The sequence below is a fragment of the Hippichthys cyanospilos genome, chromosome 5 (assembly GCF_059441005.1).
Source record: "Hippichthys cyanospilos isolate Australia breed blue-spotted pipefish chromosome 5, RoL_Hcya_1.0, whole genome shotgun sequence".
NCBI lineage: Eukaryota > Metazoa > Chordata > Actinopteri > Syngnathiformes > Syngnathidae > Hippichthys > Hippichthys cyanospilos.
Window position 1 is genome coordinate 15379799 of NC_142373.1, and position 12884 is coordinate 15392682.

Consider the following 12884-nt stretch of genomic DNA (forward strand, 5'->3'; position numbering starts at 1 on the left):
AATAAACGCTTGAACCCTTTTTAGTCCTGTAGACAATGTTTTTTTAAAAAATCGCAGTGGGTATAGGAATTGTAGCAATAAGATGAAATGGCATCCCAGCGCTTCATTACACGCCTATCTACAGATTCTAGTGGCATTTCGCAACCTTTCCATACACAACAAACCAGTGTTTCTCGTAACAACAAAACCAGTGTTTCTCTGCTGCGGAAATATATTGGTAATGTGCTTACACTATATATATATATATATATATATATTTTTTTTTTTTTAAACTGGTGCTTCTCAAATAGTGGGGCGGGGCGCGGATGACCTCAGGGAAAAGGATTTTGTTTTTGCCATGTGAAGTGTAATTGTGATAAAATAAGGATTGGTATCAGTTGTTGAAAGCTGGTTTGTATTGCTTTTTCCTTTTGTCATTGTTAAAAAGGATCTTTTAGATATACTTATACCTATTACTGCCTACTTTGGGCAGTAGGCGGGGGACAACCTGAACTGGTCGCCAGCCAATCAGGGCACACGGAGACGAACAACCATTCACGCAACCAATGACATCTAAGGACAATTTAGTATGTCCAATCCACTACCATGCATGTTTTTGGAGTCAGGGAGGAAGCCGAAATGCCTGGAAAGAACCCACGCGGGCTCGGGGAGTACATGCAAACCCCACACAGGAAGGCCGGAGTGAGGTGGATTTTAACTCTGGTCCCTATGAGGCGGACATGCTATTCACAGCGCCGCCTGCGAAGAGCAGGCACAAAGCAGACATGAGAGGAGATTGTTGCTGACAAAGACTTTATAAATTAATACAAACATTCCCTTTAGTGTTTTGCTCACGGATGGTTTTCCATCCTGTATACGTGCCATGACAATATCACATACAAAAATAGTCCACAAACATTTTCTTTTGACATTTCAGCTCCGCACTTGACCACTTTCTTTAATCTTACAATATTTACACGGTCGGCCTCCACGTTTTTGCATAGTTGCAAACTGGAAGAAACTTTTGATGGGGAGAAGATTGGCACGGAAAAAAACAAAACAAAAAAACAATTCCAGAGATCAAACAGTCCAGAGGGGAAGTCACAGGACTGAGGTCCCCAACCACTGGGCAAGTGCTCCTCCTTTGCTCACTTTTTTTTTTTTTTATTACAGTAATGTCCAAACTACAATCTTTTGTTTTGACTTGGTCGTTTAACGTTTCAAGCGATGTCACTTGTGATGGCAGTAGGAACAAACATACATCAAGGAAGACAAACGCTTCATTGGCAAATATCCTTACAGACAATGAAGTCTTAAAAAGGTTTTCCCTGTTTTTTAAGCACATTAGCGAGTGCTTGAGAGCTAAACTTGTTAGGTGACACAAAGACCAAAAACTGTTGAAAAGTGCCTTGTTGGCAGTTAGCACCAAACCAAGAAAGGCCAAAGAGACACCTTTATTCTCCCGATCCAAAAGTGTTGCTGACTGTTCCTCACTCGAGGAAACTGGCTTCGACTGCATCTTATTGACGGACAAAAACTGGCATCAACCGGCAAACAAGCTGCTCCTATAGGCTGTCTCCGGTCCAAACTGGTCTTAACAGTGCCTCAGCTCTACCTTATGGCCCCTAAGCAGTCCAAAACAGCAGTAGCTGTGGCTCAGTCCGTAAACCTAAGGGTAGCTGGACAATTGGTCTGAACCCCTAATCAGACTGTCAGTTATCAAAATCCCTTTTCGCAAGAAGGTAAAAAGAAAATCGCTCCTGGGTCAGCATTGTAAATGACAAAATGGTGCTAAAATGGCAAAAAGAATGATATCAAAAGTGGCTTTGAGGAAACCAAACCTTGTAGTGCTTTCATTTCTGTGGTTGAACGTAGCATCAATGGCTCGTGGATACATTTGTTAAAGGTGCAGATGTCACAAAACACAAGGGCCATGTCTAGATGCGCACCCTCACCGGTCATATAAAGTTCCCTGCACTCACTACACGTAGTACTGGATTGTAGTTGTCTCATGCTACTTGGCCATTCGAACGGTCACCTCATGACTTTCTCCAAGTCACGTGATTGCCGCATTTTGAGCTACCACCCTTGGGAATAAAAATGGATTTGAAAACATTTGATTTCCTTTGTTGTATACATCTTGAAATCATTATAATTTAATAAATGTTCCAAATGCATTGTGGGTCATTTTCAGCACCCTCTACAAATTGGCGCAACCCATTAACGGTGTGCACATTTGGACACGGCCGTGACGTCCGATAACAACAACATAAGACGCGGCGCGCAGCAAGAGTCCAAAGTGAGTGCTTAGCATACCACGGTCAGCTCTTTGACACTTTCAAAGGAAAATACTTGGAGCAGCAGCAACAAAATCCACATCTATCAAAAGGATCCGGTTCAACGCACAACGTCCCGCAATGCCACTGGCAAAGAGCACGGTGCCGTTTGGCTGTCGAGGCTTCCAACCGTTAGCATCCCTTCTTCGGCAGTCACCCCTCCAACATCTGTTCCTCGCCTACCCGGGGGCGTCCGACCCTCAGCATCTTAATCCTGGACCACAACGTGGAGTCTCCAGGTTAACTGCTTGGAGGTCTAGCCCTCATCATCTGGCCATCTAGTTCTAGACGTCTACTCAGAGCGATACACTCCTTTTGGCATCCAGTCTCAATGTCTAACCCTGGAAGAGCTTCTTCTCTGCCTCCTCTTCAGGGTCCAGCTCTTGGCGCGGGGCCCTCCTGAGTCTACAGCAGTCTACTCTCAGAGGTCCAGCCCCTTCTTAGAAGCTAGCCTTGGGTGTCCTTCCCCAAGGGTCTACTCTTCAGCCTCAGTGCGGGCAAAGGGCAGCGCTACAGCGTGCTCCTGGGCCAGGGCGGCCAGCTCCTTGAGGAACTCGCAGAAGATGACGGCGCAGTAGACTGCATTCTTCACGCGCAGCGCCTCCGCCTGCTTATCCAGACTGGTGCCGCCGCCGCGGAAAAGAGCGCTGTGTAGCGTCTGCCCGCCCACCCGTACGTGGGCCAGGGCCATCTGGGCAGCGCTGCGGGTGCGCGTGGGGCTGCCGGCGTGGCGAAGGATCAGGTCACTTAGGGATGACTTGCGACTCTTGACTGGGATGAGAGGAGACGGTAGTCAAAGCGAGACAGAGTCGGCGCGCCCGCCCATTTTCAACCCACGCTCACCTAGAGAATCTGAGCGACGCAGGGGGTTCACAGCACCAGGCGGCTCATTCCAGTCCACCTTACCCCGTGCCATCAGATACTGCTGGGCCTTCCTCAGCATGGCGGGGAAGTCCTCGTGCGAGGCGGCAAAGGCCTCAATGCGGTTCTTCACGGAACCCAGGACCTGGAGACAGAGGCAGGTGTGCAAAATAAAGTCGCTGCCACGACAAACCGGCAAGCCCCACGATGAATTGAGGCTCACCTGGACCAGAGACTTAACGCTGGGCTGGAAGACCATGTTGGTGTTGAGCAGGAAGGAGCGCAGCAGTGGCTGCGGGTAGCACGCCAGTCGCGCCACCGCGCCAGTCAGCAGGATGTTGACGTACAACGAGTTGTGCAGCATGTTCTCAATTTTTGCCAGCAGCACCGCCATCAGCGGACCTGCACGCATCCCACAGTTTACACGTTCAGCTTTCTCTGCAAATGTTTGCCCTACATCCAAAATTATGAAAGGGGGGGGGGGGGGGGGGGGGGGGGGCTAGGGCTATTCGGTAAGTTGGGCCCCTTCTTCAATGCGCTAAAGGGTGGAAGGGTCCAGTCGCATAAATGCAAGCGGACCCACCACGAGGTTCTTACCCGTGTATGGCTGACACGACCCCTGAATGAGAGATCTGGTGGGACTGCAGATAGCAGCCTGGAAACTTTCTCCTTTGATGTCGGCGGCAGACGTTTTCTCCTTCGGATCGTCCTCAAGCTGTTGTCTATCTCCCGGGGACATCTCTGCAGCACCAGCGGGCGGCGTCACGTTGCCCTCCAGCTCCCTCAGCTCCCTAGTGAAGGCCTCGATGCTGATGCCTTCACCGTCGCAATCTTCAGGGGGCCGCGTCTCACCAGGAGATTGTTCCAGGAGCTCCTGAATCAAGCTCTCCACCGTGGGCCCGCGCTGCCTGGAGCAAGCGTCGTTGGCCGGGCAACCGTTCCGATTTGAGTTCTCGTCCAAAAACTCCTTGCGGTCCGAGTCCCGCTTCACCTTCTTGGCCTCCAGCTCTCTAGCCTGGCCTGGACATCCCTCGCCCGGATCCGCTGTACCGTTGTACAATGGGGCGGGGTTGTTTGCCGCTGGTGGGGATGTGGCTAAAAAGGTGGGGCAAAGGTGTGGAGGAACACTTTTTGGAAGGAGTTCTTCACGTTGAAGGCTCCTCTTCATGGAGCGTGGCGTGAGGCTGATGCAGTCATTTTGTCCAATGGTCACGTCCCACTCGCCGCTGTCGTGCTCCGAGCTGCTCCACTCGAAACGTGCCGCCTCGCCGGCTCTCTGCCGTTCGATGCCTTCGCCTCTTGGCTGGAGGGAGAAGTGCTCTGGGTGTGCGGCAGTGGTGGGAGCGTACACAGTAGGGGGTGGAGGCGGCGGCGCAGTGTTTGGGGAGGGGTCCTCCCCATCATATGGCGCCGACCAGTCTCTGCACGCCCAGGAACAGAGCTCAATGCCTCGTCGGGCGTCTTTTAGGTAGTCCAGGTAGCCCGAATCCCAGGCCGTAATGTCAGGCTGCAGGTGGTGCACGGGGCTGTCGGGCGTGGCCGACTGCACTGACTCCGAACCAGCTAGGGTGGGAGGCATGCTGCTGCTGCTCTGCGCGCGGATGAAAAAGGCCAAGCGGGACGGCGTGCTGGGTCTGGGAGGCACCAGGGCCTCCTCACCTGTATTGTAGGCCGCTGAGGACAGGAAAAAGCACATTTTAAAGCATTCCAGCTAGAACTTTCAAAGTTGGAAACTTTCCATGTGAAACACAATCACACAATTCACACGTGGTGGGCTCTTAACAGAAAACTTGAATACATTTGTGGATGAGAAATTTTAGCACGATGAGTCCCCAAATATGCTTTTCACAATCAGCTGATGGCAATTGTAATGTTTTTTTTTTTTTTATTCCAATACATTTTTCTTCCCCGTCACAAACTGTACACCTATTTGTACTGTACATTTGCAATGACATAGCTCCAGATTTCATGTGGAAGGTTTCAGACCGCATTACACAAATCCCGCCTCTTAAATTCCCATGGAGGACTGTTCTCCCCTCGGCATTCACCTTTGGCCCTGAGGGCGGGATCCTCGTCCCGCACGGCGGGGGGCGGCGCGGCCATCCGGCAACACTCAGGTATTAGCGAGAGGAACTTGTTGGCGGATTTGCCGTATATGTCAGCCTCCCGGATGGCGCGGCGCTGACTCAGCATGACGTGGCTGCACGGGAGCAGGTACCTGGGGGGCCAGCAGAGTAGGTCAAGGCGGTCACATGGCCCCACGTCATCGCCGACCTACCTGAGGACCAGCTGCAGCATGATGTCCTCGCAGTTGAATGACAGAAGGGTCCGGAAGAGGCTGAGGGACACCATACAGAGCTGCAACACAACATGGCACGCTTTCATTTGCCGTTTTCCAGGAAGCGTACAATTCCTGTTCAATCTTTTACATCAGAAACAAAACAATTGCTGTGTAAGGTAGCTGATGTATTTTCCCGTCATTTCTGACATCAGTCTTGCGGCACTTGGGGAGGGCATGCGACATCGTGAGAAGTCCACAGAATTTCCGACTGCATGAGATTTTGGTGCAACTGAAACATGTTTGAGCAGCAGACGAGAATAGGCTTGAGGATGTATGTTGAGAAATAACCAAGGCCTGCCTTACTTGTATCGCTTCAAAACCAACCGCGCCATCACATTTTTTTATTGTAGCATACATTTTGCCAGCAACAGTGCTCTTGGGCAGTGAAAATTTCCCATAATCCTGGCCGATGGCTTCATTCTCTTGTCTCAGAAATGCACGGACATGCAAAAGCCTTACTCAAGGCTCCAGGTGAGAGTAGTTTTGCATTTTTTCATGACTGTTATATTTATTTGTTTTGACTGATGTTGTTCAAATTCACTTCATTTTAAGAGTTTGATAGAGGGTATGTTAAGATTTTGTTCATTTTTGTCTTTCTACAAATAAGGTACAAGATTGGCATCAAGCACAATTAACAACCCCCTAACATGCCTTTCATCTCAAGTCTCTGTCTTTAATCTCCGAACCGTTCCTTGAACTTTTTTTCAGAAGTGGTCTGTCAATAGTTTTTCCAGAGACAGCGACGTGCACCCACCCTGGAGTTGCTGCTGATGCGTGCTAATAGCGTATCAAGAATGGAGTCGTTGTCCAGGCGATACAACAGGATAAAGCGCAGGAAGGTCTTCAGCAAGGGCGTCTCGCTCACACTGCGCAGGAACAGGTCCAGGTAGGCCGTGCTGGCAATCATCTCATCTACAGAGGACTACACAAACACACACACACACACATGCATATGCACAGTCATATAGAGCCGCTGCACTAGCAATCGAGCAAATGACAATGACAAAAAGCAATCGGTACCTCTGAGCACGCAAACCCTTTTTTTTTTCAAAAATAGCATGTCCACTTTTTATATTTCTAGAATCGATTTTACTGCATGAAATGTGATCGTAAACATAAAAATGATGGAATGGAGAATTTTGTTACCCCTGTTGGTCAGCTCCTGGGCTATGGCTGAGTTGCTATCACACTCCTTCGTTAAATTGTTTGAAAAAAATGCTATGAATGATTGCCTGCTGCCAGGAGCACTTCTTTTAATTTTCATACTATTCAACATGGTAGAATGAGCAGATAGGAGCCTCCAGAGGCAGCTCTCACACAGGTGGTGTTGTATAGGTGAGGTGATTCGCTTGTACTACAGCAGCTGGGCCAGAAGCGTGCTTAAAAAAACACTTTAGCGAGGCATCTTCACTAATACCCATTGCCTAACTTCCTTCCGTTGTGCTCCAACACATCTCGGCGGGCATCTTGAAAAGTACCTTGTAGAGGGCGGGTGCCATCACAGGCACCAGGAAGCCATTGTGCAGATAGTCCAGAAGCTGCGATCTCACCACTGGGTGGGCCACCTGCACCACGGCGTTGCAGAACTCCAGCGAGTTCATGAAGACCACCAGCGAAGACACTCCCATCCAGTCCTCGCGCCGCAGCGCGTGCCAGTCGTCCCCACGTACCTCCATCTTGCGAGGCAGGGACGAGTACAACGCACTCAAACCGGTCGCCAGCACCTGAACATTCGCAAGCTACGATTAGTGCCCTGCGTAACGAAGCGTCATCAAGCGCCGCAACCGTAACATTTCCTGTGTGCTTTTGCATGGAAGTACTGTAAGTGATGAGCGTGCAGCGCATGCATACATACGGGGCAGAAGTAAGAGTTGTGTGCAATGTAGCGCGCCACGGCGCTGTTGCTGGCCGAGGCCGCCATGACCAGCAGTAGGGCGTCGCGGGCCTGCTGTCCGACAGCGCCCTCGCGATGGATGAAGGGTACCAGCAAGGAGAAGACCACCAGGTTAGTGGAGCCCTGCTGCGCCGGGGCCGCCCGCACCAACGTCTCAAGCAGCGCTGGCTCCCGCGCCACACGGACGCACACCTGCCCGCAGAGAAGCGGCGCGTCCGTCAATATTGCCGCAATCACCTCGCTCTTTGCCATCCTTTAGCCACACATTCTCATATACACTGGATGCTCCTTGCATGCTTTCCATAGTCATCTGTTCTAAATGTACAGTAAAACATTGTTCGACAGTCTTTATGTTATTCTCCTAAACATAAAAGAGGAAAAATCTGTTACTTACTTGATTGAGGAGAAGCACCAGACTGTTCTCCAACACGGGGGGGCAGCCACGGTCTGGGTGCGCACAGGCCCCGACGAGGCTGAGCAGGGGATGCAGGACGGCCGGACGACGCAACAAGGCCTGCGGCGACTGGCCGATGAGCATTTCGAAGAGCTTGAGCAGCGCCCCCAGGCTGTCCGCGTCGGGGCCACGGCGGAGGTGCCACAGCAGCAGGTGCTCCAAGACCCGCTCGCGGACTACTAGCTGCAGAATGGGGCCACCCCCTTCGCCGTCCTGGCTTTGAGAGGGCCGCTCCTCGGCCAGGAGGCAGAACATCTGGTCCGTGTGGTTCCTCACCGCTATCAGGTCATCAGTGGAGCGCGACGACTCACTCTGCTCGAGCACGCGTGATACCTGCGTGAAGTGGACGTCACGTTAGCGTGGTGACGCACCACGGAGCAAAGCCCAAACCCAGCATTAGCCCCGGCACCCCTAAAGACGTAGAGCGCTTCGCACTCAGCTATTGCAAACCGGCAAATATTTCCGCAGACGAGGCAATTGATGACAGACAGACCATTGCCAAGCTGTCCTGGCCGCACATTCACACCATCAAAACAAAGTTTATTCACATTAATTAATAAATAACTAACAAAAACTCGGTTTGAAATGACCGAAAATGATATTTTGACTGCTAATTTATTCAAATTTGCCTAAATTTTGCTAAATAGGCTTCATTTTTTTCATTGGTTTGCACTCAGGAAGTAAGTTGTTGCCCTGTGTGCCAGGTTTTTGCTAGGTCTTGTTTTTTGTTGTTAATTTAATTATTTTAGTTTATTATTATTATTTCTAAGTATCAATCCTTGTTTATATAGTCCTTGTTTAAAAACTGGGCAATAAATAGACATGTTTGACCAAACATGGTGAACAAAATAATCATGATTATTATTTTGGCCATAATCATGCAGCCCTAATGTAAGTTCATTCGATTTTAATAAATTGTGACATTTGTTAATGTCTGTTGTTGGTTATTGCTCATGTCTTGTAAATGCAGTTTGAACTTTGTCATTCTATTGCGCAATTTTTGGGACGCCAAGCATTTCTGTCAGTACCCATAGTTTTTTAGGCTTGTAAGTCCCAGGGACCCAACAGTTTTAAGAGGCAATATGAGCCCTGCTTATAAATTCACTTGAAATACTGTCAGCATGATATGTGTAGTGGAGGTAGTGCAGCAGATGATTGCACCTGATAATCAAGTGTTACTTCCTCCCATGCTTTGGTAACCTTCAACAAGAGTAGAGAAAAAAAAAAGTCCCTTTTTATTATGATAAATAATGCTATTCTCGTGAATATATTATCTAGAGCTTTTTAAATACTCCAGCAAAAGACAAAAAGGTAACATTTGTAAAGTTATAATGCTTTTATGAAGAGTTTAGAAATACATTCTTGCAGAAATCTGAAATTGAGACCCACAACCCAACGCTAGATAAGGGAAAATAACTCGATGGAAAGTGTGTGTCTTATGCAGCACCCCGGCAGCGCAAAACAGTCTTTTTTTTTTTTTTAAATATCAATTATATATCAATATCAATTATAGCTGTCGTCAAAGCACTCACTTGTCTCCAGTGGTTCTCAAAGACCATGAGGCAGGTCTCGGGGTCGGCGGTGCACGACGGTGGATCCTGGGGTGCGGCAGCGCGCCCCGGGCGGGTGGCGGGGGTGCGTGGTGTCAACCTGCTCAGCCAGCTCATCTTCAGGCATCGATGACCCGGTAGGAGGTGGCTGTGATATATAAGAGACGGAAAGGGGTGGGGCCAGGACAGCACAGAGGGGCTAGCGGGCTTGACGTTGGTTGCTGTGGCTTCACCCGATGGCAAAGCAGGAAGTGCCTCAACCAGCTTCCTGGTCCGCACACAATCATCCAGTCCGTGACCACGGCTGTTCCATGGGTGCTGTCGGCAAGAGATCGCCACAATTAGCACCATCATCACCATCATCATCATCAGCAGCAGCTAATCCTACTGGAATGTCAGTATGAAATTATTCATTTCATTCTTAATTTCACCAGCAAACTTCCATAAACAATAGTCCATCCGCCATGTTTTCCGCGCAGTAAAGAAACACGATTTCATTGTAGTACTGTAATTGTACTACTGTAATCGTCATTTAAAAAGTTTCACGTTAAAGGGACAGCGTATTGAATTTGGCACCATCTAGTGCTGAACTAAAATACATTCATTAAAAAACAAATCTATTCATTCGAATAAATAACATGAAAAAAAAAACCTATCAAATCAATGAACATTTTTCAGATAGCCTTATATCAAATTATACAGGTTCTCCTGCACCTCACAGGGCCTCCGTCTTTCTACTACGGATACCCGAAGGAGAAGAACTTGGCCAAGAGTGGTAGTTGCTTGGGTAGATGTGCATGTACTCTCTTAGATCTAGACTGCAATCACTTTGGATCAGGCTCTACCTTTGATGCCTTGTTTCTTTGTACCATCAAAAAGAAAATAAGAAAAGCGCTTTGAGTGCCATTCAGGAATAGTTAGCATTGAAGCGGTTCTGCACTGAGGTTTCTGTCTGAACACTGGGCAGCACCTGGCTAAAGGTTGGTGCGCTCCAATAAACTAATTACAGGAATAAATCCAGAAATATGAGACCTATAGTTTTTTTTTTTAAGTGACATGCATTAGTTTTTATTTTTGCACATTACAAAGCTGCATTACAAAGACTTGGATCCTGTTGACTAAAACGTCGGCGGCAGTTCAACAAGTTCCCCGGGTCCCCATCAGACCTTGGAGGCGGATCAGCGATTCAGAGGAACCTCTGCCGACCTTTCAACTCCTGTGTTCAACCAAGTGTTGAAGTTTAGTGTCCTTCGTTAACTTTTAAACCGTTTCTAATCATTGAATTGACAAGCTGAAGTACAAGTTCAAGTCTTCAGAAAGAATTATTTTGTAAGTCAGAGCCACTCACCACCAATGCGTTCCACCATCGGAAGAGGACAAAGGCAAACGCCGATTTGGACAAGACTCCAGAGTAGCAGTCTCCTTCAAGCAAAAGCTCAGGCGCGGAGACGAGCGCCTAGCCGTCACACCTCGACCTTCGCACCCTGGGGTGGGGCCTGAACGCTGTCAACACCAGGAGCAAAACATCAAGTGCTTTTCCTGACCTCCTTCACTTTTGTATCATTTACTTTTCGTCCAGGAAAAAAAAAAAAAGATACAAGCCAAATTGAAAGAGAAATGTTTTTCTTGAAGCCTACTTCTAATGTACCATATATACAAAGACATTACAATGTACTTGTGGGCTATAAGCTAAAAATGGAGCACTTATTTCCCATAATGCAATAGGTTGTGGACTTGCGGATGTGTATGGCATTGTAGGTCTAACTTCATCACTTGAACCATCAGCAAGAAAACAAAAACAAAATCTGAGGTGATCTCATGGAAAGCAATGAAATCTCTGCAGTTCTACACACATTGATCTAAAAAAAAATCAGGCTAGTCACAGACAAGAACTTTGAGTTTTAGACAAAAATATGATTTTTCGACTGAAATGTCCATGTTGGGATTTCTACAAGAATAACCCCCTTTAGGGCTTCCCATCAGCCAAAAGGTTCAAATTGTAATAGAAGAATATGACAAAAAACTATGCGCACCACCGAAAGATAAATGTAACAAAACTTTAAACTTATTTTTCTCAAAAGAACTTACTTTGTGAGCTACCTCCATGCGTTATATATCATTGTAAAGGTAATTAAGTGCAGCATTTGAATATATCGCGATCTCAATTTATCTCGTTTAGGGAGACATGTGCCTGATTTTGTTAAAACACATCTAACGCACAAACGCGCGCACACACACATACACACACACACACACACACACATATGTGTGTGTATGTATATATATATATATATATATATATATATATATATATATATATATATATATATATATATATATATATATATATATATATATATATATATATATACACACACAGTCTGTATATCGCAATCGTAAATGTCTAATTGGTGGAGTATTATTTTGTCAGAAATGCAATTTGTCATAGTAAGGGGATGTTCTAATATAAACATAACCAACGCCCGCGATGGAGTAGGGGGGTGTCTACTATCTTAATATTTTATGTCAAGAACCCCTTGGCAAAGCATTCGCAGGCGTCAGTTAGCATGAACTAAATCAATGGACCAAGGACGACGCACCTTCAATTCTAATGTTATGTCAAATGCAGATCGTTAGGATTTATTGACAATATTAGGATAATCGTGTGTGAGGTGTGTGTGTCAAAGGCTTGATGGCCTGGCTTACCTTATTTTGCTGTCCAGTCGAGTGTCGGGCGGAGCTAACAGCTAGTGGCTAGCGGCTACGACAGCTACCGCGTCAGCGCTGAGCCCGGCCGGGCGGGGCGGGGGAGCGACGAGAGCACCGCGAGAGAGAGGCTTCTCGTCTCGTCGGGGCGGCGACGCATCCTGTCGGTCACCGACGGAACGAACGCGAAGAACCAACATCGTCGTTAAGCTACCACTCGCCTCACTCGCACCGAGCTTCTAATGGATCCGACAGCAGGATGTAGGACGGGGGATTGTAGTTCCAAAAAAGGTACCAAAAACTACACAATTCTGTCCCGACAGGTACATAAAGCTATATTAGACACCCCTGTCCCGACAGGTACATAAAGCACTCCCTCCCCTCCTTACCCGCTGGTTTACGTCATTTGGTTTGCGACAAATAGGCTGTAAAGATTTTTTTAATGATTTTTTTTCCAAAATAGCACACGCCCACAGTTGCAATGGTCATACGAGTAGTTTTATGACATGCATTTTGAGCTTCAGACGCTTTAGCTCATCTAATCCAACTTCCATTCTAATTTATATTTCTGCGCGATGACTTTAAAAACATCATCCCAGCCACTTTTTGATCACTAAGCATGAAATAAAATTAGTCAATTTCCATGAATTCCTATTTCAAGTAAACGTGTTTTGTTGCAATCAAAATTGATCAACACAGTTTTGTCGTTTGCTCACTTTGTTGTTTATTCATGTTAAATTAATGTTTAATCCTTCATCTTTGT

General features: G+C 47.3%; 1 protein-coding gene across 3 annotated transcripts; it reads right to left on the reverse strand.

Annotated features, from left to right (window-relative positions):
- Window positions 1–775: 775 nt before the first annotated feature.
- fhip1b (FHF complex subunit HOOK interacting protein 1B) lies at window positions 776–12535 on the reverse strand. Of its 3 annotated transcripts, XM_088415820.1 has the most exons (14): window positions 12122–12535; window positions 10764–10918; window positions 10514–10631; window positions 9398–9733; window positions 7806–8198; window positions 7373–7603; window positions 6996–7241; window positions 6272–6439; window positions 5455–5534; window positions 5225–5394; window positions 3774–4850; window positions 3400–3578; window positions 3159–3321; window positions 776–3086 (listed from the first exon to the last, which is right to left on the reverse strand). In XM_088415820.1, the coding sequence occupies exons 4-14, from the start codon at window positions 9530–9532 to the stop codon at window positions 2791–2793; spliced, it is 3138 nt and encodes a 1045-aa protein (XP_088271946.1). In that variant the 5' UTR covers window positions 9533–9733; window positions 10514–10631; window positions 10764–10918; window positions 12122–12535; the 3' UTR covers window positions 776–2790. The 3 variants fall into 3 exon arrangements, with proteins under 3 accessions (XP_088271946.1, XP_088271945.1, XP_088271947.1); XM_088415819.1 differs by lacking the exon at window positions 10514–10631; XM_088415821.1 differs by lacking the exons at window positions 10514–10631; window positions 12122–12535 and having other exon boundaries at window positions 10764–11503.
- Window positions 12536–12884: the final 349 nt, after the last annotated feature.

Excerpts from the sequence above, each read along its gene's own strand:
- fhip1b (XM_088415819.1), bottom strand. The coding sequence starts at position 9,532 with ATGAGCTGGCTGAGCAGGTTGACACCACGCACCCCCGCCACCCGCCCG. Across the intron at positions 5,395-5,454 it reads ATGCTGCAGCTGGTCCTCAG|GTACCTGCTCCCGTGCAGCC; the intron begins GTAGGTCGGCGA and ends CTGGCCCCCCAG. Across the intron at positions 3,579-3,773 it reads GTCGTGTCAGCCATACACGG|GTCCGCTGATGGCGGTGCTG; the intron begins GTAAGAACCTCG and ends GGATGCGTGCAG.